Here is a 26,366-nt window from a genome sequence, read left to right on the forward strand (position 1 = left end):
TGTAAAACGAATATACATAAAATCATCTCTTAAAATACCCAAAAAAGGGGGCATTTGCTAGTCATTAGTGAAGATGTATCCTAACATCCACTCCCGATTTAATCTATCGCGAATATACTTGTAACTTTCTAGGGCGCATAGATATAATAAACATGCCAGAGCTGAAACGGGTCATCGCACCAGTCGGGTGATATGGGTTAGTTCATGGACTTCCAATAGTCGAGGATTCCAACCCATACTGACCCGGTGATTCGATTCAGACTCAGTAATCCGGAGAACAAATCAATATTTTACTTACTTACTTCCTTTTAAAGAGTATTTGGTTCAGAGGTGACCAGGATTGAAGATGTTATCCCCAGAGCAGAAAAAAGACGCCGCCGAAATTCCAAGTTAATGAAATTTTCTAGACCTGATGGAACGGGCCATTCCAGTCAAGGTTTGGATCCGGACGGTCCTGTTTCAATTAGGGCTTGTCACCATGTCATCAAAATTGGTTCGGTTCTAACTCTACAGCACGCATGTAACAAGCGTGTGCAAGTGTGCCTTTGTGTGTGTGTGTGTGAGAGAGAGAGAGAGAGAGAGAAAGAAAGAAAGAAAGAAAGAGAGAAAGAAATATTTTTTTAAGTTTTAAGTCTGACTATTGTGCCGGCTAGTTTGACGGTGATGATGAGAAATGAATAAAATAGTGGAATGAAGACATTCTGAGGAAATGGGAAAACCCCGAGAAAACCCACGCATACGTTGTTTATACACAATAAGGCTTCCTTGGGGTGAGCTGGGATCGAACCAAGGGCCCCATGTACCAGAGATGAACGCTGTACCACTGATACACCGAAGAAGGCAAACATGACTAGACAGAGAGAAAGACAGAAAAGAGGAGGAAGGGGGAAATACAAGATAACGAAACCCAAGAAAGACAGAGAGAGTAAAGGACGAATAAAAATATGAAAACTACTGATCATTACACTAATAAAGAACGCACACAACACTTACTAGGATTATCTCCAGTGATGCCTTGTAATTTCTCCAACCAGAGATGAATCTTTGTTTGCAGCCATTAGTTTATGCGAAAATGATACTACTCAGTGAGGGAACCAAAGTGACATTTTCTAGTTGGAAGTCGAGCACGATAGTTGTACTCCACATGTTACTCTACCCCAAACATCTTTAACAAATGGCATAGTGTTTCTTTCTAACAACAAGTACATTAAAAGTAGATACTTGAGATCAGTAGCGTGCTTCGAACTGTCTTTCTAATCCTCACAATCTTTATTTGCTCTTTCCCAACCACCATTCGTAAATCCTTTGTATCGTGATACAGGTATTTGCTGCCACATTCTTCAGGATAGCTCATTTAGTACGTGAAATCACTCTTTGATTCTTCACGATCGCTCTGTAAAAAATATTGTGGCTTGAACAGGATCTGAATCTATGTTCACTAACGGTACTACTTGTTAGTTAAGCACGTTGTCCCTACTTCATATTACACCTGAAAACCAGAAACCAAATATTCCGATGTTCAGGGTTGATCGTTGAAACGAACCGGCTCCTTCCTCTAAGGTTACTTATACCAAAGTACCCCCCGAAATTCATTTATTTCACGACTTGTAGAAAATGTTATGCCTTCTAATAAATAAAATAACCTTCAATGCAAGAATAATTACATAAATTGTACCATGTTATGCATTAATTCCGCCGTGGAAGTTCAAAAGAACGCTTAAAAGTGTTAATAATAATAATAATAATAATAATAATAATAATAATAATAATAATAATAATAATAAATTTTCATTTTCACGACATTGTTATCACTTCAACGAACAATAGTAACAATACACTCCTATACTTATGATGCCACGTCTTCCCGCAGTTTCTCTTCCATTTGGATAAAACCCACGCACGCCATTGTGTTTGGCCACTATCAAGCCCATGTGACATTCAGAGGAATCGATATTACGTAGACGTAAAAGTCGAGAGCTTTTCTACACATGTTTTGTCGAATAAGTTTGTGTGCAACGTAACACTCAATATTTACTTACGTCTTGGTTCGCGTAGACACGTCTTCGAGTCCATTGGAAACTATTAAAAACAGTGGTTCTTAACACACTTTAGTCAAAATCATAGAAGCTCAGCTGTTCGTTTCAGTCTTTCGTATCAATTCGAATTGATAATGTTTAGTACCGATAATATGTTTTGTCTTAATATTGCCATTGCCACTGCACCATTGCCGAAATTAATCTCGCGAAAGACCTCTAGGTCATTGACTCTAGGCTATCCAAAACAATTAAAAGACTCAGCTAGCTATACGTGGGTTCATATTACTATCGGCTTCCCTCTACAAGCTAGAAATGCATTTACTTCATTCATTATCAACTGAAGTGCCATGGCACATTAGTGATTCTGGGAGACTGACCAATGCCACGAATATAAAGAAGTTAATTGTCAGTAGACTGCTGATCTAACATTAGCACACCGTTGAGAGTTCTCGTGATATAGTTAGTTTTTCTTTCTATAAAAAATATTCTGAAGGTTAGTGGCAACACTAGCAAAAATTCTTAATGATTGTACACTTTCAAGGATATTGCTTTCTAGACTTCTTCTCTCCGAGAAGTTGCGATGGTTCCTCAGGATTATTAGTGATTGTAGAAACAAAGATAAAGAGGTTAAGAATGTCTCAATACAAAATAAGATTAGAACCACAGCTTACAAGGAACGGACGTGAACCTGTCATCCAAACATCCAAATCAAACTAGTCCATTCGATAAGCATAACAAAGATATGTTCATGCACAAAAAATAGGTGCCATGGACAACGGAGTAAGTTCCTAGGACCCATCAACACTGTTATTATAAGGAAAATCGTAGATTGGAAAGTCATGGTTTATAGTTCATTCTCTTCGGCATGAAACAAGCTTTCCAGAGGTGCTATGTATTGGGCCCATAACGTAATTGAACAGGAAAAATTGCGATAATGTCGGGAAGGTTTCGGACAAAAATGCCTGTCATCAACTTTGAACTCCTCTGGAGTGACCCCGAGTAAAAGTACGCAATCCAAATATATCTCAAATAATACTATAGCGAATAAGAAATGTGTGTACCAGTTTTGTATTGATAGACGGAATAGATATGAGGGAAAAGCTTGTATACCAATACACAGTTTCCCCTCATATTTATTCTGTCCATCGACACAAATCTTGGTATACACAATTTTTATCCCTTATACTATTATTTGAGATACATTTGGATTGTACTTTTACCCGAGGCCACTTCACAGGGGTCCAAAGTTGATGGTAGAGAATTTTGTCAAGAATCTTCCCGACATTCTCCCATTTTTTCCTGTTCAAGTAAGTTATGGGCCCAATACATAGCATCTCTGGAAAGCTTGTTTCATGCTGAAGAGAATGAAATATAAACCATGATTTTCCAATGACCGGTGTTGATGCAATAGCTATTTCACTGCGAGTCTACGATTTTCCTTATAATGGCTGGTTTAATGAGATCCAGGAAGTTACTCCGTTATCAATGGCACCTAATTTTTTGAGCATGAACATATCTTTGTTCTGTTTATCGAATAAACTAAGTTTGATTCGAATATCCGAATGACACATCCATGTACGTTCCTTCTCAATTTTACACCAAATATCCGATATTGAACGCCGAATCTAAACGGGATATTCCTGAAATATTCTGTGCTGTGCGTGCAGCTAAGGTATCATCCTGGAAAATGCCATTCAAGACGACGGGCGGTAATAGCAATTTCGATACCTTAGCCATTAGATCTTAGGATCAGGAGAGTATGGAGACTTTATAATGCACATATGATTTATGCAATTTTCAACACTTGTCTGACTTTGAGGGTCTGTTCAATATTTCTTTCAGTGACACAGAACAGTGCAATTTTAAGAGTGTTGAACTATTTGAACTATCAGGAATCGTCTAAGATCTTCTCGCTGCTTACAGAATTTTGAATTCATTTATCGGTTTTAGGAAATTGCACCATGAACAAAATATTCGCTGGCTTCTCTCATCTTTAAAAGAAGTTACACTGATGTCACATAATGCATTTTTGTCTTTTCCCTCTTCTCTTGTTTTTCTTTTAACGTTGGTTTCAATTTTTCGCATATGAATACTATGTTCATGCCATTTGAACATATACCAAAGTTTGAAAACAATCTGAAAATCGAGTTTCGAACAGAAACTAAAGTTAGATTAACCTACCGCTCTAAACGTGTTTCATAATGCAACGTTATACGCGTGATGGCGATGTGACCTGATTTTGAATAAATTATAATCAATTAATTATTTACATTGGTAAGACTTAATTTAGTGTATAATATACAGTACTTTGACGTTTAGTCTATAAATAGTAAGGTAGTAACTTACACATATATGTATATATTTAGATGCTTTGTTGTTCTTCCTTACATAATACAGCATTGACACATCTAAAGTTAAAAGATTAACGTGTGAAGGCGACTTGGCCTCTGTTAATTATCCAAGTCTCACTTCCATCTTACATTTATTATAATAGTTTCTATTATACTATTTACTGTTTGATTAATTTTTAGTTACCTATTTTACGTTTTAATCATCCCTTTACTTAATTCTACATGCACACTGACCGTAAACGGCACTGGGCGTAAGAAGCCCAGAACCTGAATTTTAAATTAAGTTAAAAACAAATTTAATTTTGTCTTCTTATATAAAATATGCGGTTGGATATCGCTTGCGAATCTCGTCATTCAAACGAAGGACATTTACAACTCATATTTAACTTTGCAATTGTGTTATTAATAGTTATTTTTTTTCAGATACTATTAATGCTATTTTCAATGCTGTAATGAAAATATTGAGAAGCAACCTCCGTATGACAAATATTTGCAGATAAATACAATACACACATTTGTTTATTACTATGCACGGTTTGTTTAATTTCTATTTAATATTCCCTCATAAGTTATCGATGTTCTGTCACCATGCATAACACCTCAGGTCGTGAAATGATTGTATGTATATATAAATACAATTGATTTAATTTAATGTAATTACTTTATATAATTATTCATGATTTGAAGACTATGTCATTACATACCAAAGGTTTGAACCAAACGGGAATCGACCTTATGTCTAGAAACCTCGTGCTTTACCACTAAGTTCACACGAACATCCATGTCGAGCTTCTTCTAAAGAAATATTACTGAATTTCTAAGACAAGGACATTTATATACGTTACAAAACTGTGGGTTATTTTCTCCCTTGTCCTTTTCATTCTACTATGAATACGAAAACTGTTAGCTGTCTTTTTCATTCGAAATGTTCTTATACATATGGAAAGGTAGGTAACAAAATCAGTGCATGCTTAATATATGCTAGTTTCGAAATACTGTAGCATTACTTATTTCAATAAATGTTATTTTTCTACACCTAATATCATATCAACATGTCTTATTATATTTAAAACAAGAAAACCATAGGAACGAATTTTTCCCAATTCCGAGTTAGATTGGGGACTCGAAGCTGGCACTTTTTATTTGTTGTTTCTAAAGATACATGAAGTTGGACTTAGATAATTTTCGACTCAAATTAGTCTACTCAATGCAGTCAACCTTTCTGGAATAAGCAGTACATAACGGAATATAGAAATGGAGTTTTAGATATTATCTTTACGGTTATATGCACCAAAGAAATATTCCCTGTTCGATATGTTTATTAGTAAATTAAATAATCTGATCTGATAATAGCATATTTGAGTTAGTATGTATTTAAATAATATTGATATGCAAAATCAATTCTAAAATTTGATTATGTAATATTTGTATATATAATTACCACTTCTAACATCAGGTGGCTCAGAAGTTTTACACTTTATTTACTTTGACAGAACAGATTATTGCTATTGGTTATGTAAACATTTTATATTACAACGTGAATCATTATGATCTATCTCTAGTTTCAGGCCATTGACTTAATTTTATAATATTTCAAATCCTTAACCCACAGTTAGTTCTGTTTGAAAGTGCTTTGATAAGCTTCACAAGAAGTATACCTCCTCTGATCCTTCCAAATTCCAGATCTCAACGTGTTGTAGTCGTTTCTGGAGTTCAGACTCTGAAGGAGGTATTTTCCTCTATCATTGCTGACGAAACTAAGTTCAGAACCCGAATCTGGTATTATCCGATGTTCTCGCAAACGAAACTGGAACACAACATGAGGAACGTTAGAAGAGTCCTCTTGGAATCGGAATCATTCGTTAGTTATATTTATCCGTTCGACGGCCAAACAAATATGTCTTGCACACTGTCAGTTGTCCCACACTTATTAACCAACTAAGGTGCATTTTGTTCACGTGCAAAATTATTTATGTAAGCATATTTATGTGATTCATTCTTTATACATAAAATTCATCCGTTTTATGGAATTTGAATAATACTGGAATTGTATTTAATACAGAATTATTCGAACGAGAAATGCATATTACCTTTATATGTTGCATTAGATCAAAGTGTTGTGCATAGTCGTGAAGGAATTTGAGAATATCTGCAGCTGGAAGATAAGATTTTTCTTGTGGAGGAATTGGAAAATCTGGAAATCCCATTACTTCTTTTGGAAGATTTGTTCTGAAAAGTGAAATTAATAACCTTAATTTAATGATTTATTATTTTGTTAAGTGTATCAAATTTTATTGCATTTAAGTCTACACAGCAAACAATATTCTATAGTCTACAATTCGTTGCAATGTGCTTAGTTTATGTTAATTAAGCACAGAGTTTAAATAAGTAAGAAAGTAATAAAAAGTAACGCAACCAATAACGAAAATATTTTTATTTCTTTTCTTATTTGCATATTTGAGACACGATACTTATAGTACATCACCACATACCATGGATGACACACTGCAGAAATTAATTCAATTCTGGAAGTGTGCAGTAAAAGTGTCACTTGAGAAACGACCACGGTAGCATATGTATGGACATATTCAGGGAATGCACTGCGTACAAAAATTGAATTTAACTAGCAACGTATCAGATATCCCCGATATAGCAGACCATGAGTCCTAACCAGGACAAACTGATTTATATCAGGGCAGAAATGGAGATTAACATATTTGTTCCTTGCATGACTTTTTGATCGTCTTGCATAAAACTATTAATGTTACGTATTTCAGGTAACAAAATTAATGTAGATTTTTTATTACAAGAGAAAGTGTTGGATTGGTGCGATGTAATATTTTAATTGACTTGCATCATATGCAAACAATGAAATATTAGAACAACAACATCTGGTTAATGAAAATTGTGTCTGGATGTGGTTATACAGCCCTGTCATCACCTAGAATACGATTGAATTTAATGATCTATAATTCATGACTTCGCGATGCAGAGCAACCTGCTATGGCACATAGCACTTCAATATCGTTAACAAGTTCTTCCTTACTAAGAAGTGAGGTAGACTCAGGAAGAGATGATATTCACAAAGAAAGTTATCCAACTCCTCGACGAGTATCGCATTGAAACTTGCACAAGTAGAAGGACATATTGAAAGATGGAAATTTGCTTACTCTTAAGATTCGCAACGTCGTCGAACCGAAAGTAGAATGATCGTTCCCCATAGCCCATGAAAATTATGTACTCTGGTCATACATGCCAGAATGTGATAGACTGGAACCTGTTTTCTCACGAAGACAATATCACAAACTCAAGATATAACAGTCGGTGGTGATAGGGATCTCTAGTATGTAATTGATGCGAATCGCTGTCAAACGAAACACGATACACGATCATAAGTTCCAAAGGAACACGTTTACCCGATGTAGAAAAGGGGCACGTTGAAACCATAAGACAAAAATGGCTTTATATGATTATTATTGTTATTAGTATGACTATTATTATTATTAGTAGTAGTAGTAGTATGATTAGTATTATTAATATGAACACTATGGTTAGTAATAATAATAATAATAATAATAATAAGACGACAAATATATTAGTAGACCAGTTCAGTAACGAAGGACTTCGGCCCGTCTTGAGTGTCTTCTAGCACTGCTGTAAATGTTTTAGAATCCAAAAACAACCATACCCTACCAGGGATTCGAAGTTAGGACACTTGAGTTGTTGGCTTGACAAGTCAACCAACACGAACACGAGGTCTGCAAGAAGAAGAAATAGTATAGGACAGGATTTCTCAACCTGGGGGAAGATAAGCGAAAGAGATAAATATAATTAAAATATAATAAAAATCTAATACCGGAAAATATTTTTTTTAATAATTATTACTTTGAATTTTGTTCTGATAGACAATTTTTATTTGTATGCATAATGTCAAGAACAACAAAAACATGTCTACTAAACGTTTTCAACATGTGCAGAGTTGGTTTAATCAATTTAAATGAAAGAGGTACGACATGAAACTAATGAGAACTGCATATTGAAATACCACAAGAATGCAAATGCACTTTATTGTTTTTTATCATATGACCCAAAATTAAGGGAGTTATGAAGTTTTAAAATTTTGAAACGGTCTCCATTTTGAAATAGTATGACGAATCGGATTCGATATTTGTAATACGAATGAAGGGATTAAATTTGGTTTTAATTCATTCGCTTTTAGGGTAGTTACTGTATCCACTATATACAAGAAATGCATTTTATTATTATAGAAATAGACGCACATAGTCAGATCTCCGCAATAGGTATATTAAAAATCCGACACAAGCTTGTTACAAGCCAGAAATTATAAGGGGCAGCTGGAAAGAGGATATGATAATATGGTGTCGTGATCGGAATTAGGTTGAGAACTACTGGTATAGGATTATTATTATTATTATTATTATTATTATTATTATTATTATTATTATTATTATTATTATTATTATTATTATTTCCTTGTCGTCGTCTTCGTCTTATTGTAGGCCTCACGTTCGTGTTGGTTCAGTCATCAAGCCTTCGACTCAAGCGTCCCGACTTTGAATCCCGGCTGGGTATGGTTGTGGATTCCAAAACCTTTGTAGCAGTACTAGAGGACACTCAAGACGGGCCGAAGTCCTTCGGTACTTAACAGGAATAACAATATAGCCCATTTGTTGTCTTCTTCTCATTATTATTATTATTACACTCGTACTGTTCATATTAATTATGCTATTACTACTACTACCACTACTACTACTACAATAATAATAATAATAATAATAATAATAATAATAATAATAATAATAATAATAATAATAATAATAATAATAACCATTATCACCATCATCATAGAAAACCATTTTTGAGTTGTGGTTTCAACGTGTCCCTTTTTTCCACCGGGTAAACGTGTTCCTTTGGAACTTACGATCGTGTATCGTGTTCCATTTGACAGCGATTAGCATCAATGATGTACTAGAGATCCCTATCACCCCCGACTGTTATATCTTGAGTTTGTAATATGTCTTTGTGAGAAAACTGGTTCCAGTGTATCACATTCTGACATGTATGAACAGACTACATAACTTTCAGGGGCTATGGTGGAACGATCATTCTACTTCCGGTTCGACGACGTTGCGAATCGTAAAAGTAAGCATATCTGCATTTTTCAATATGTCCTTCCACGTGCGCAATTTCAATGCGATACTCGTCGAGGAGTTGGATAACTTACCTTGTCAGAGGGAAAACGTGTGAAGACTAAGATAGGTAGAAAACGATCTCATACTATAAATCATGAAGCGTATGAAACCATCCTTTATATGCCAAATAGACATGCGTTGTTAAGCTCAATGGGAACATCTTTGTGTCACCATACATTTATGTTTGCGAATTATCTCGTGGTGCATTTGATGGAGTTCGGCACTCTAATGACCCGTAGTCACGATTTAGTAAAATGAATTATTGTAGCTATTCAGATGTGTATGTTCACAATACCCCAGTTGATACTCGTGTAAAAGAAGAAAATCCTTCGCAATTTCCCTTGTCATGATGTAATTTCGAAACACAGTGTCGCAAAACTTTTTGCATCCTATCCTTTCTTCTGAGTATTTGCGGACTTTGTGATGTACACATGATCTCAGTTCGGAACTTGATTGACAGAGGGTAGATTTTCCCGATCTTAAATTTAAAATTTCCAATCATAACAACCCAATACCAATTTTAAGAGTAAAATCTTTCTCAGAGTAACATTAGGCACTTAGAATCATTAAGAAAGAAAACAAAATTAAATTAAACATTACCTAAAATTAATTAGTAAAAGAGAATCACACAAGCATACTCAGAAATGAGGAGAAAAATTATAACATCGGAAAAAGATAGGAAACAAAAACGGACAAAGTGTAGATAGGTGCGCGTTGGAGACTTTGGATCCCTCCCCAGGACCAAGGGCACCTTCTGGAATGCACCGGAATTCCGTGCCCCCCGGGAAGAATAGTGGATGAACCAGTGCATTCCCGGGCTAAACCTGAGTCGGAACTCCGAATGCGCTGGATGTGTGTGTGTGTGTGTGTGTGTGTGTGTGTGTGTGTGTGTGTGTGTGTGTGTGTGTGTGTGTGTGTGTACGTGCATGTGTTGCCGGAACTGTTACCCCGCTAGAGGTTTGATTGAAGGAGAGTCTCAGAATAAAGTTAGTCGATGCGCGGATCTCAGTCCGGGTACAAGTGGTAGACACAATGGACAAGTTCCCGCACTAAGTGTTCTGAGTGGGCCCTGGACCTCAAATCTGTATTACTGAGATTACTCGACAAGGACACTCGGCTGAGAACACTTCTGCATTGGACAAGCATAAACCATGAGGAACAGCTAAAACTAAAGTAGCCAAAGGTAAATCGTATATGATTATAACTAAACTGGAATATGTAGAAACAAGTGTGAAAAGTGAATCTGTACAAAAAAGTATGTGTTCGTAACTAGTGGTAGTGTAGTTTCAATCCAGTGTTAATCAGTGTTTTCAGTGAAATTAGCAAAGACACACAGGGGAAAACCAAGTGGTGAATCAATTAGTAACTTCGTGTATTATGTAGTGAAACACAGAGAAGCCCAAAATCATACAGGGAGAAACCGAAGAAAGAAGAGGAAACCAATAATGAATAATTAGATAACAAAATTAACAAATAAAATATAATAACATAACTAAAGAAACAAGTATAACTAGAACACGAAAAGAGGGAATGAATAATGCAAACTAAATAAAACTAACTGTTATTGTAAATAAATAATAAATAAATGCATAAAAACAAATAAATAAAGACAAAACTAAATATGCAAAAACTATCAAAAATAAAAAAAATATTAGGTAAATAAAAACCATAGAATAATTAAACATTAGTAAACAATAAACAATGTCATGTTAGGCTAGGCTGGGTTAGGTTATGATACGACAGATTAGTTTAGGTTAGAAAGTTTAGTAAGTAATAAATAGTAAAAAGTTTTGATATACTATTAGGATAGTAATAGAACACAATTAGGGACTAAGTAGTTAGAGAAGAGTCAAGCTCAATAGATATAACACTTAGGGAAATTATTGTTAATTTTTCATAGTTTACTGTCGTTTGTTGTTTTTGTGTGTTGTGTGGTGTGGTTTGTTTTCCTTTTCCATTTACAATTTTCCCGAACCATAATGGAAAATGAATAAAGAAAAGAAATAAATGGCAATGATGACAACTCGTTCCGGTTTTAATTTTCAGATACCGGATCTGAAAAATGGGCCTGACTTATGTCCAAAAAAAATCTGCCTGCGAAGATTTACAACGACTCACTCCACTAGTATTCTCACCTTTTCTATCGAAATTACAAGTCGATGATGAGTATTAAATAATTTATTAGTTGATTCTCTTTTAACGTATTTTCACACAAACTGTCTTGCAAACATACATGTTGATTAGGTATCTATAAACAACTACATAGCAACCAATTATATAATAATGTCTATTTCTTACATATATTAAAAACATTCTTCTTTTGTTATTTTTTAATTAGCATTATATCAAGTATAGTGCTTGTATAGAAGCACTTTCTGCCCAAGATACAGATAATTATTAAACGATACAAAGTATCTCGTTGTATAAAATGTCGCCCGACGATGGGACTGAATATAAAAGTTACAAGCGAGCTTGGCTTTTATATTTAAGAACCACTGGTCCGTTTATAATAATGGTATTCTATTAATTATGTCCTTTACATTTTGATCGCCCCTCGTATGTATCTTCATTAAATTTCCTACATATAGATACATTTATAATAAATCTTTCATTCCATTAATATTTATCTTTTATTACAAAAACGTCGTCGCTTAATAATATAAATCAATGAAGGGTGCGAAGTCAAAATCGTAAGAGGCAAATTACTTTTTAAAACATAAATCACAATGATCAACAATTTCAATCATTATTAAAAACGGTGATGTTAAGAAAAAAATGTTTGATCTTTCCAGGGCGCATTATATAATAACTACATTAGATGATATTTTAAAATATACATTGTATCAATAAGGCGTCGGAATACAGAAGAATCTTATTCGAGTGATATATAAGGTAGCACATAAAGACAGTCGTCGAATAATTAACTTAATAGAATGAACCTTATACTTAACATAATCTTTGACAACAAATTTTCAACACAAATCCATATAATATAAATAACCTTTGCTTTTAATCAATTATGAATCGAATTATAATTCTTCACATTAACAAGAGAGAATTAAAATCATTTGAAAATTATCATTGGTTAATGAGAATTAAAGAAAATTAAATTGAATAAAAATAAGATAAATGTTCATGAGAATCTATAGCTGATATGGGTTTAACCCCTACCACATCAGCTGCAGTTAGTTTAAATTCATACTCGTGTATGGTTCCAATAAAGTACATTGTACCGCACAATCATGATTATGTCCCGTATTGTTGTTCTGTACAGGAATTGTGTCATTATCTTGATTTTGATGTGAAGTGCCATCTCTTGAATTACGATTACGTCTATCCATGTAGTTTACTGTATTCCTGGAATTTCGCCATGTATTTCGTCTATTTTTGAATCTATTTTGGTTATATGGTCTAACATAAGGATTGCCACGATTAATTAGGTTAGGTGGATTCCCAACATATCTTTGCCTATTTTGCTCGTTCTGATTGTTTGAATTTGATCGAATTAAGTTATATTCCGTATTGTCTGCATTACGGATATTTAGATTCCGAACAGGTACAAGATGATCTGGATTGTTTTTAATTTTGCCTAATCCCGCTTGATGATTCAGAGCATGGTATTGAGTTTCATAACATTGGACAAGCATTAATAGGTGATTGAAACTCATACACTGGGTAGAAAACAGAATCTGTTGTAGTTTAAACGGTAGTAAATTTCGAATTGATGCAATTATTCTAGATTCCGATTGCAGTGGATTGACGACTTTAAATTCGTTATATGTATTTACAACAAAATCAACAACAGATTTGTGCAAACGAGGATTGAAAGGTTGGTTTCTAATCGTGGCATCTCTGTTTGCAAGCAAAAAGTCATTTTCGTAATTTGCAATCAGCGCTGCTTTGAATTCATCATATGTATTGACATGATCTCGTACTGCTTTAAACCATAAAGAACATGGTGGGAGTAATAAATGAGGGATTAGTTTCATATATTGCGATTTATCTATACACATTATATTGCACTCATCCTGAAATTTTTCTAGGAAAGAAGTAGCATTTTCGTTACATTTACCACTGAACTTACTCATAGCACGTATTTCACTCATCTTTACACTTAACTTTACCTTTCTTTCACCATTCCGTGTTCGTGTTGAGTGACAATTCCTACCTACTGCGTGATGTGTAGTTCCACCATCTCTTTTCCGCCCATCTGTTTTCCTTGGATGAATTCTTTCCAAAATAATGTCCTCATCGGATGGATTACTTGAAGAAGAGATAACGTAAGGTCCACATTGATCTGCTACGGGTGAAGGCGAGGTCATCTCTTGTGAACAAGTGAACTCCAAACGATCATTAACCGTGTTGTTGTGGTATGCGTTGTCCTTAATCTGTAGCGTCCTAATTTCGTCTTGTAAAGTAGATATCAACTGAGTATTTGCACGTATTTGGTTAAAATTATCCGTGACCTGAATCTTTTGTTGACGTACAGAAGATTCTATTACTTCCAAATCCTTTTTTACACAATTGACTTCTTGGATTACATGGTTGTAATTATCCTGGCAATCTTCAGATACTCTTTTTAGCTTTTCATCGAACTGTAATGTGATGTCACTCACCGCCTGGATAATAGATTGTTTCGTCTCTTCTGATTTTTGGTTTATTTGCTCCAACCGTCTACTTAATTCCTCATACTGTCTACTGGATTCCTCGGACTTCTGCTCCAATCGTCTACTTAATTCCTCATACTGTTTGCTGGATTCCTCGGATTTCTGTTCCACCGTCTGTTTTAATTCCTCATACTGTCTACTGGATTCTTCGGATTTCTGTTCCACCGTCTGTTTTAATTCCTCATACTGTCTACTGGATTCTTCGGATTTCTGTTCCACCGTCTGTTTTAATTCGTTGGACATCTGAGCCAAATTTTGCTCCAATCGTTGTTCTTGTCGCTGTAAGGCTAGTAGGATTCTGTCTTCTAATGTCATTCCTGGAGCAAGAGGAGCTGTATTTTGCTCGTTGTTCACACTGTCAACAGTTTCTTTCTCCACTGCCTCACCAAACATGCTTGTTCTTGTGATTACTCTGCCACTTCTAAGTATAGTTGTGTTCGTATTCATAAACCTTCTTTACTGAGGTAAATTCACCCTTACTTTAGACTTCGGGATATGAATTTACAAGAATCCCGGGTGAGGTAAACCAAAATTTTTACAACGACTCACCAAAGGTAGTCGTCAACCTGGTTCGGCTAATAATATAAGTAAATCTTTAGTGGCAGTAATTGTTTACACATTAAAATATCTTCAGTAATTATATCCACTAGTATTCTCACCTTTTCTATCGAAATTACAAGTCGATGATGAGTATTAAATAATTTATTAGTTGATTCTCTTTTAACGTATTTTCACACAAACTGTCTTGCAAACATACATGTTGATTAGGTATCTATAAACAACTACATAGCAACCAATTATATAATAATGTCTATTTCTTACATATATTAAAAACATTCTTCTTTTGTTATTTTTTAATTAGCATTATATCAAGTATAGTGCTTGTATAGAAGCACTTTCTGCCCAAGATACAGATAATTATTAAACGATACAAAGTATCTCGTTGTAGATTGTTCAACAACAGCGTCTGCCATTAGAAAATTGAATAAAGGTTTAAATTTCCATTCGTTTGCAGAATGTGCAATATAAAACAGTTATTTATTTATATATTTCATTTATCTGTTTCATTCTACATGTGTGACATACGCCATTTCGTGACATGCTCACCGAAGGTTGTGTCACCTCGGCCCCGGTTCATCTCCTTTTGAAACTTTAGTCATCAGCTCAACTGTTTCTCTAGTAGAATGCAATTCTTGTCCTCCCTTGAACGTTTCTTTGAGGACCTCCCTACTAGCCCTACATTTCAAAAATTTTCAATAACATCCGTGTTTAAAGAAGATGGGATATAGCAATGTCATTTCTACTTGCTTTTTTTATAATTCCTAAGACCGTAGAGAGTATGTTTCCATAAATATTCACTTCTTTCTGACGGACAAGTTTTATGGAAATACACAGAGAAATATCCGTTCTCCAGGCAGCGGTATTTTGTACAAATATACCTTATCCACTTGCTTACTACAGAAATCAGCATGGAGCATACGTTATCCGTATGCTGCATAGGCACTGCCCTTAGATGTTACATCATGCCGTTGCAGGATGTCTGACATCTAACAGTTTTCCGTATATCACATGCACATACTTATGTTACCTTCGTCAGCTATATGTTATATACATCCATTTGTATGTGAGATCCTGACCGTCTACATTGTTTCATACGGAAAGTAGGTATAGATGGAACACTTATACAAAAGTATTATAAAACATGCGTTTTCAGTTATACGTCTGCTGTACGTTAAGTCCAAAAACTACAGGAATTACGCTTGTAACCTATCTTTTTAAGTATGCCACCTACAATTATTTTCTCAGTGTACTCTGTAAGAATACCACTAAAATAAAACACTATTAAGTAGCAGGTTTCGTCAAATATTATGTCAATTCTCCTGACAGTGATACACATACTACTTATAAACATAGTAAAAAAATGACTCGTATGTGAAATAAATTATTTAAAAGACAGGTATGCTTTGCTATTTAATGTTTTGTGGTAATATACTTTAAGTTAAAGTTTATCTATATTTACCCCACCACAAAGGTTGAGAAAAGATTTAATGCTAATACTACAAGTGAGTATGAATTATTATAAGTGTACACAGTAAGTTCCTATTTCCTGTAAATGGGTGTAATTTTCAATTTTAGTATTAGTTAAGTTCTATTTTGGGCCTACATATGCTTTTTAGGTAAGTGTTGGTACAGTCTCCATCATGATGAGTTATAATAAAATATTGGAAAATATTAATACAGCTGGTACCCCGATTGAATCAGAACTTTTATGGCTGGAAAGCAAGCACACAGAAACGAGCGGTACAACGATTGTGCTATGTAGACTTATTATGTGAGCATTAATGGCTTAATAGTATTATTATTACATTTAAATATGTGTACAATCTGAAGTTTGAAATAATACACGAAAAAAGAAACATTATATATTGCGGTTTATCACCTTTTATTTTTCACGTGTAATGTCAAGATCGCGTGAAAAACAAATAGTGGCTTTCTGAACCTATTTTGCTAAAAATTCTTTTAAAATTGAAAAGGTGCTAAAAATAACAAGCAGCAGATTGTCAAAATAGCAAAAATTCTCAACGAATTTCTATACTTAAACAAGCTTTATCAGGCACATATCAAGATAGTATCTTGTTAAAAGTCAGGATAATTACTTTTCATTCTTACATTTACCTAGTAGGTAGCTTTAGCCTCTGTGCTGGTAATGATTTCTTCTAAAACTTTTGTCCAGGGAGCTTGGAACAAAACGAAATATGAGAGAGCTGTATTTGAACATTATTTCGTGAAGGAGTGTTCTTCACAAGAGAGAAATGTAATATATCTTTCTATTGGGGACAGGTTTATTCATATTCGACCAAAAGGAACCTAGTTTCTGGAAGTATGACTGGAAGTAGCATTGCTGCTAGTTGCCCTGACCTTCACTTCCTTCTCTCTCTCTTTTCTAAACTAAATGGCATCATTTATAGATCATTTTCAATTTGGCGAGAATTGGTCACATGCTATCACAAGTCATGTTATACTTCTTTCTTTAATATCAGAACACGAGCAACTCTAAAGGTGTGACTTCATCTTTATGACCATCTCAAAACTTATAAAAAAAAATTAAAAACCCTACTGTGCAAATATTAAATTTACTGTTAAATTCTTAGTGGAAAGACACTATGTTCGATTGGTTGGGTTTGAATTAGCGATGGGCAAAACCGTTATTATTAAAAAAACGGAAACCGGTTTCTAGAAAATCCGAAAACCGACATTTCGGATTTCTTCAAAGTCGGTTTCGGTTTTCTCCAAAACATCGGTTAGGTTTTTCACCAGAACTGGTTTCGGTTTTCTCCAAAACCGGTTCGGTTTTTTCACCGAAACCGGTTTCGGTTTTCTCCAAAAACCGTTTTGGTTTTCCCCGAAACTGGTTTCGGTGAAAACTTTTGGAACGCACATAGAACTATTTCTGTTGAAATGGAATCGGTTTAAGGAGAAAAACGAAACAGAAATAGCACTAATTTTGAAAAAAAAACGGGAATCGGTTTTGAATTAAACCGAAACCAGACCCGGTGAAAAACCGAACCGCTTTTGGAGAAAACCGAAACCAATTTCATTTAAAAATCCGAACCGATTTTGGAGAAAACCGAACCCGGTTTTTTGAAAGTTTTCAGAAACCAGTTTCGGTTTTCCTAGGAACCGTTTTTTGCCCACCATTAGTTAGAATTTAGCGACCCCTTAAACAGCGAGGCTATATGAGAAGTAGGATCCGAAACGCATTAGCTTCAGCCGAGAATCGAAGAGGATGTCCCACACCGAAGAAGCGTATGCTAATAATATACCCACGGAGGAGCTCTTATCATTTGCGAATTCTGATTAGGAAGAGTAGGATTTAAATATTTCTCTTCCCTGCAATGAAAGTAAATAATGAATTTTCATTAGGAAATAATATTACGTTTTGTGCCATAGATTATGTTAATTTAGCCGAGGTTGCGTACAGTATATAAAAACTAGATAGGAGTGATAATTCCTGGTAATTCCACCAGCAAACCTCAGAAAAAAATATAACAATTCACGAGGACAACCCAAGAACAGGTTTTCTCTCCGAAAACAATAAGACCATACCTGGGATAAGGCCATGGAAAGGGCAAGAGACCACCTGCTCCTCGATAACTCTTTCTTCTGATGTCATGATCTGTTCGACGTTTTTGCGGGGGGAGGGCAAAAGAAGATTATTGTACTACGACCAGAGATGTTCACCCTCGCGAGGGTGGCCCTCTCGAGGGCATCCTCGCCCTCAAGTTCCCTCGCCCACAGTGACGCAAGGGCGAGGGAGCGCGAGGGCGAGGACAAGTTTCGGCAGTGAAGGCGAGGGTGCGCGAGGGCGAGGACAAGCTTCGTTGGCGAGGGCGAGGGTGCGCGAGGGCGAGGAAAAGCTTCGACGAAGACGGCGAGGGTGCGCGAGGGCGAGGACAAGTTTCGGCAGCGAGGGTGAGGATGCGCGAGGGCGAGGACAATGTCAATTTTGTAAATAAAATCTCATTCTAAGATAATTACGTTAAGTATAGATCGCAACTATCTAGGCCAGCCCAGAAACTGTTTTTAATTGAAATCCTAATTGTTTTCCAAGTACCTATTAAGTCAATACTGAAAACTAAAAACGAAAATATTTATTGCAATTAAACGATTAACATGATTGGTATTATTGGACGGGAGCACGTTGGCTCAGTGCTACAGCCAATCTCTGGTTTCAGGGGTCACTCGTTCGATCCCAGGTCAAGTGAGTTCGTGGAGGACGATAGCGTATACTTGGGTTTTCTCGGGATTTTCCCGTTTCCACCCGTTTTCTCATTCCACCTATTCTTTCATCATCATTCACTTGCAATTCCATCAGTCTCCTTTAGCCATCGATGGCATAACCATTGGATGTTAAACTAAAGATTTATTTTTTTTATTTATTTTTTTAAGATTGGTATCTTTGAAAGCGTTTTTAATATCGTGTAAGAATATGCAGCGCACAGTCTTGAAAAGGGAGACTATTTTGGGTGTCCAGTAGGCTTCTTTCTGTGATATGTTACCCTTCATTATCGACGTTTTTATTATTTTTTTTCGCTAAATAGGATATTAAAATAGAATGATTTGGTTCTATATCGCAAGTTTTAAAGCTCCCTGACAACTGATATTTAGTCAGCAAAGCATAGGAAAACTTAGAAATAAAGAAGCCAAACTACCTGAAGTATTCGGCTATGGTTCATCTAATCATGGGCATCGTAACGAGGGGCTTGGGTGGTCGCGTTCCTCCCAGATTTTCGTCACACGTATGTAAGCAAACTAAGAAAATAAAAGCATATATTCAGGGGTGTAGTCGAGAGTATACGAAGGTGTATTGCTCAATCTTAGTCATTTGCGCATACTTTCTGCTTCAAGGCGTGTAGTACTATATTCAAAACTAGCATATATAACCTGTGAAATTTTTAAGGATAGCGTATACTCTGTGAAAATTTTAAGACTATGGTGTACGCCGTGTGAAATTTTAGGACTTGAGCAGGAAGTTTTTGATAGTCTATTATTGCAACACAGCCCCTGCCCGCTGCAGCCCCTAGTTATTCGCCTCTACTTTCTAAACATTTTCTATATATTTTACATCCCTGGAGTTGGTGGCCCCGCATCGTGGAGGTTGTGGGGTCATTATCTAAGCCTTTGGTCAAGTGACCCTACATTTGGACCTGTCAAGTGACCTTACATTTACATAGATTACTATTGAGATAAGTGGATAAAACTGCATTCAGGTTTACACCTATAATTTCATGATTCTTAGTGTTCATCCTCCCGAAGGGGGACTTTCGAAGATGTCCTCAATTCTAACTATAGAGAAACGTTCTCACACAACAGAATAAACATAATTTCAAACCGTTCATGATCTATATTTAGAAAAAAATAGCACTCTACTAACGTAATTTGCTGTTTTGGAAAATATAAGTTTTACTTATGAATATCTGGGAATCAGTCGATCTGTCTGTATTATGACGTATTAGAGTTAATGTCCCTTTATAATTCATCACCGATGCCAATGCTAAATGGTACGTGAATCTATAGTTTATGGTAGGATCCGAACCACCATAATGCGTTCAAACTTCACTCAAGGGAATCGAACCTGAGACTTGCTGCAAAGCAGACATGCTTGCTAGACACTATACTAACTCCCTTTGTATATTTCAATATCATTAACTTTCAGTAATCATCGGTAATCGACCTATAACCAGAGTCTAAGTCTAAGAGGCAGTTATTGAAAATGTTTAATTATCCTAATTTTTATGTAAATATTTCACTTTAGAATATTATCGTTTAAATACTCCTCTCCCCCATACAACCATTACACACGCTAATGCTATGTAACAAGCAGTAACGACTACATATTATCAGGTGCAACATTTAATCAATCAACCTATACCATATAAAGCTTATAAAATTTTAATTAGTCAGCTGGATTACATCTTATGAAAAAAGTTGAATAATTTCCACCTTATATGTTAGTTGTTTGACGTAACGTAAGCATGAAGGTAAGCTTAGATCTTTGTTCGAAATTCACATTGAAATGATATTCGCAAAGAATCTTCAGTGGGCTCTTTCGTTCCAGGTGGCTACAAGACTGCGATAAACGTAGGACGTAAAAATGAAGATTTTATTCCCCAGTCAGAATTTTTAAACTATCCTATCTCTTCAAGTCAATAATTGTCTGTTTTGCATTATTACTTTTCAACCACAGAGCAAAATAATTCAGTCACTCTACTCCTGTTTTAATGATGTATGGCAGCGTGTAACAAATTGTTGCGAGGTCCTGGGCAAGAAAAGTTTGTGATCGCCCTTTCAGTTTTTAATTGCTAATTATAATAAAATTTCTGGAAATCAATTAATCTACACATTTAATTATTTGTGCTAAAGAAAATAAAGGTTTGTTCTCTTACTTTCCCGTTCCACCATTTCTTTCATCATCATTCACTTGCAATTCATCCATCTCCTTTAGCAGTTACATAACTCTGGGGCGCTAAACTAAAGATTTCATCTTTTCTTTCATTACTACAATCTTAAAGTTCGCACGTATTAAAGTTTGCACGACATTATTAATTGTTGAATTGGTGGATTTATAAAAGTCAGTGCTAAATCATTTTAGGCTCGATAATCTTTCCAAGGCCCCTGGAGGCGCTAAGCTCTGAGCGTGCCATTTAGGGAGGAACGGTGGCTCAGCGATAGAGAAATTACCTTTGTTCGAAGGGTCGCATGTTCGATTCCCGTCCAAGTAAGTTCGTGGTGGAGGACATCGTGTTCGTGGGTTTTCTGGGGATTCTCCAGTTTCCTACCACATTCTCATTCAACTATTTCTTTCGTCATTCACTTATGTCTCCTTTAGCATTTAGCTTGCATGCTCGTGGGATCTTAAACTAAAGATTTCATTTTTCATTTGCCTTTACGTATTTATAGTGTAAGGAATCCTTGAGACAACGTTTGAAAGATATAATTTTATAATTGTAGGAATTACTGAAAATAAACTTTCCAACAATGATAGCTGCCAAAATTGAACCAAGACCAAAGTGATAAAGTGCACAAATTGGCCCCTAGGGTAGTTTCTTAAGACAAAGTTTCATATTTATGGCAATTATTGAAAAAAAAATTAACATTGTTAAGGTAGGACAAATGTATCTCTATTAGTGGTGAATATTAACAATATTTGAGCATCGAAATTAACCTTACAAGCACATTGACACATTTCAGTTTATATTTTAAAATACCAATTAACTTAGATTCACATTCAAATCAATGAAGTCATTCATGTTATAGGTTAGAGTGGGTATATATTTCCGAATTCAACAATAGTGTTCTGAAGTATTTTGTTTGTTTGCTGACGGAGTTTCAAAATTACGCTCTTTAGATATTTCCCTTTGAATTTGTTCAAATTCCTCAGTTACGCTACATACATCAGGGATGGCCAACGTGTTGACTGTCAAATTCTGACAGATAGTCCGCGGCAGTCACTCTACCGCCACTCATCAAACCTTGATTTCACCCTCACCCTCATGAGAGCCGCCCTTGTGTGGCTGAATACTTATGCTTGCAACGTAGTTCAAGGAACATTTTGTAGTAAAGGCATTGGATACTGTTGATAAATGATGTAAACGTCACTATCGACCGAGATCTCCATTGTTACAGTTGTTCCATTTTAGGTGTTCCACAGTAAGTTATACGATGATATGTTTAGTTTCGTTTCTTTAGGACGTATGTTAAGCAAGGGTGGATCCAGGACGGACTTCTAGTGGGGGTGGTGGGTTCTAATACTGCTACTTAGAGCTACTTTTAAGAGCTCCAAACTCTGGGATGCGTTTTATTTGTATATATAAAATAAAGAAGTTTCCTCTTCTGTGGGGAAGCGATCGCCCCGATCGCCCCCCCTGGATCCGCCACTGGCGATAAGGAAATAATTCAACAAATAGGTTGAATAATTGATGCTCTGATCCTCACGAAGGAGGCCCTCTCGAGGCCTCCTCACCCTCAATTACCCTCGCCCTCAATGATATGAGGGCGAGGGTGCGCGAGGGCGAGGAAAAGTTTTGAGCACGAAGGCGAGGGCGAGCGAGGATAATGGACAACTCCTATCGCGAGGGCGAAAGTGCGCGAGGGCAATGACAAGCTTCGATGGTGAGGGTGAGGGTGCGCGAGGGCGAGGAAAAGCTTCGACGAAAAGGGCGAGGGTGTGCGAGGGCGAGGACAAGCTTCGATGGCGAGGGTGAGGGTGCGCGAGGGCGAGGACAAGTTTTGGCCGCGAGGACGAGGGTGTGCGAGGGCGAGGACAAGCTTCGACGGCGAGGGCGAGTGTGCGCGAGGGCGAGGACAAGTTTCGACAGCGTGGGTGAGGGCGCGCGAGGGCGATGGACAATTCCATTCGCGAGGGCGAGGGTGAACGAGGGCGAGGGCTAACTGCTACTGCGACGGCGAGGGTGAGTGAGGTCAAAGTAAAATGAACATCTCTGACTACGACAAAAGCGTATCTTTCAGGTCCCTACAGCTAGCTTGAGACTTCAGCCCGAGACCAAGTTTGGTTTGTCATCCATGCAGTCAAGGCCGTAGGCCGAGCCACAATGAAGGCTTAGTTGAAGACTTGAAACCGTTTGTCTGTATCATCGTCCCAGTCTTACTTTAAGTCTTGTGCATGGGTGGATTGGATTCGGAGGAGGCGACCAGGGCAATCGCATGCACGCAAGGAGACGATAGGCTCGAAAAGGTTGACAACCATTGGACTCGGCAGCCGAGTGTGGAACAACGTGGCTTTCAAATAGGAACAATGACAGCCACACCTGAACGCTTCAAGGACACTGCACGCTTACAAACAAAGGGTGACTGATTAAAGGCATCTTTTCAGGCAATTAGAGTGATATGTCTGTGCCAATTATTTTATTTGTTTAAAGAATTCAATGAAAAGCTATTTCTTGTGGCACATTCCGAGCCAGATCTCCTCAAACTTTTCGTACATGAAAGCAACACAAAAGATTCAAGGAGCTTTTATACTAGTTTCCTTCGCTTGCCAAATAGTTCCATGCTTACAGCCGCTTATATATAACAAATAAACTAAATTTTCGATCTCCTTATATATTATCAAGCACACAAACGAGCATACTATCTACTTCTTCCTGGTAAATTTTCAAAATTTCGCTAGAAACGGACGATCAACTTTGGAACTTAACCCGAATTAATAACTCTGTTATTTATTACAGATGCCATATATTTATGTGTAGGGGGTAACGCATTATTGTCCTGTTTTGAATTATTGCGTCTTCAGACTCTATATCCTATTTGATGAAAGGTAAAACAGGACCAATCAAAGAGTCTTTGCTGCTAGTTGCACTGATCAGGTACTAAATCGAAGTAGCTAAATTACTGCATGTAATTACCATGAACTCTTATTAATAACTTATCTTATTCTTTCAATTAGTAACTTGTACATAATATAAATACACTACCAATAATGCCATATATTATACTTTTATCTTATCTTATCAATATAATATAATACTCTTATCTCAAAATCGTCTATCGTAACATGAATCTAATTACTCATTGCAATTATCAATTTCAGCATAACCACATGTAAATACATTTCTTTCTTTTCTACTACTTGACGTACCTTGCGTTAGAACACTAGTAATTCGTTGCCAACTCTGATATCTCCCACTTTTCAATACCCAACACTATTCGCCTAATTTTAGCCCCCCAATGTAAATTGTCTAGTTCGCACACTGATAGAAATGGTTCGCATTCAGCACGGTTTGCAGAAATACATTTTGTAGCGGGGTCACTTTTGACCCGGATCCGTTTGACGGAAGGAATTTTAGACTCGGACCCTTTTGTCGTGGGACTCTTTTCAACCAGGCCCTTTTGATGAGAGGCGTTTTGATTCGGTCCCTTTTGTTGCGTAGACTTTTGGCCCCGGTCCTTTTGACACGGAGCTATTTGACTCGGGTCCCATCGTTGTGGGGCCCTTTTCCCCGGGTCCGTTTGACGCAGAGCACTTGCGATTCGAGACCTTTTGTCGTGGGACTCTTTTGACCCGGGCAATAATGACTCGGACCCTTTTGTTACAAAGACATTATAAACCTGCACATTTGACGCAGGGCCGTTTAACTTGGGCATTTTTGACACGGGCCCGTTTGATGTAAGGCCTTTTGTCTCGGGTCCGTTTGTCGTGAGACTATTTTGACCCTGGCCCTTTCCATAAGGGGCGTTTTGATTCGGGCCCTTTTGACTCAGGCCCTTTTATTGCGAAGATATTTTGACCCGGGCTCTTTTGACGCGTGTCCGTTTTGTAGCGGGACGCCTTTTGACCCGGGTTTCTTTGAGGCAGGTCCCTCTTGACTCGGCTTTTTTGTCATGGGACCCTTTTCACCTGGCCCTTTTGTTGAGGGTCGTTTTGATTCGTGCTCTTCGACTCCTGCCTTTTTGTTGCTGAGACCTTTGACCCGACCCCTTTTGTCGCGGGTCCGTTTTGACTCGTGTCCCTTTTATTTGCGCCACTTGTAATTCTGCAATTTATTGCGGAGACCTTTCTACCCATGCCCTTTTGACGTCGGGCCGTTTTGTCTTGTCTTTTTTGTAGCGGGACAATTTTCACCAGTGCCCGTTTGACACAGGGCCCTTTTCTCGAGGGACTATTTTCACCCAGGCCATTTGGATGAGAGGCTTTCTGATTCAGTCCCTTTTGTCTTGGCTCCTACTGTTCCAGCGACATTTTGAACCGCCCCCTCTTAGCACGGGGGCGTTTGACTCGGTCCATTTTGTAAAGGGGCCACTGTAGACCCTGGCCCGTTTGACGCAGATCCCTTTCGACTCGACTCCTTGTTTCGAGAAACACTTTTGTCCGGGTCCTTTTGATGAAAGGCGTTTTGACTCGGCCCTTTTTGGCAGACTTTCTGAACCGGGCCCTTTTACCGCGGATCCGTTTGACTCGTTTTTTTGTAGAGAGGCCCGTTTGACGCAGGGTCCTTTGACTTCGATTTTTTGTCGTGGGGCCCTTCTGACAAGGGCTCTTTCTATGAGGGTCTTTTTGATTCGGCCAATTTTGACGCGAAGACCTTTTAACCCGGTCAGTTTTGATGCAGGGCCGACTCGAGACCATTTGTAGCGGGCTCCCTTCTTGGCACGGGCCGTTTCGACGCAGAGCCTTTTGACTCGGGTCCTTTTCGTGTGAGACCCTTTAGAGCCGGACCCTTATATTAGGGGCTATTTGATTCGAGCCCTTATAACCCTGGCCCTTTTGTTGCGGAGAACTTTTGACCCGGGCACTTTTGTCGCCGGGCCGTTCTGACTCGGACCCTTTTGTAGCGGCCCCCTTTTGTCCCGGGGTCCTTTGAGGCAGGACCTTTTTACTTGGGCCCTTTTGTGATGGGACCCTTTTGACCCAGCCCTTTTGATGAGGGTCCTTTTGATGAGGGTTCTTTTGATTCGGGACCTTTTGACTGCTCCCCTTTTGTTACTGAGACCTTTTGATCCGAGCACTTTTGTCGCGGGGCCGTTTTGGTCTGGACCTTTTGTAGCGGGCAGTTTCGACTCGGGCCTTTCTGTCTTTGCCCA

The 26,366-nt window shown here is 37.2% G+C and overlaps 1 protein-coding gene across 2 annotated transcripts in view; it reads right to left on the reverse strand.

The window, feature by feature from the left end:
- The window catches only part of LOC145688406 (senecionine N-oxygenase-like), a 299,767-nt gene that overhangs the window by 238,290 nt on the left and 35,111 nt on the right, over window positions 1-26,366 (reverse strand). For both annotated transcript variants that reach the window (XM_081762592.1, XM_081762593.1), the window contains exon 2: window positions 6,478-6,616. In XM_081762592.1, coding sequence (XP_081618718.1) covers window positions 6,478-6,616 — 139 coding nt within the window. The remainder of the gene's footprint in view (window positions 1-6,477; window positions 6,617-26,366) is intronic.

This window comes from Thermobia domestica, chromosome 6 (genome assembly GCF_964235325.1).
Source record: "Thermobia domestica chromosome 6, izTheDome1.hap1.1, whole genome shotgun sequence".
NCBI lineage: Eukaryota > Metazoa > Arthropoda > Insecta > Zygentoma > Lepismatidae > Thermobia > Thermobia domestica.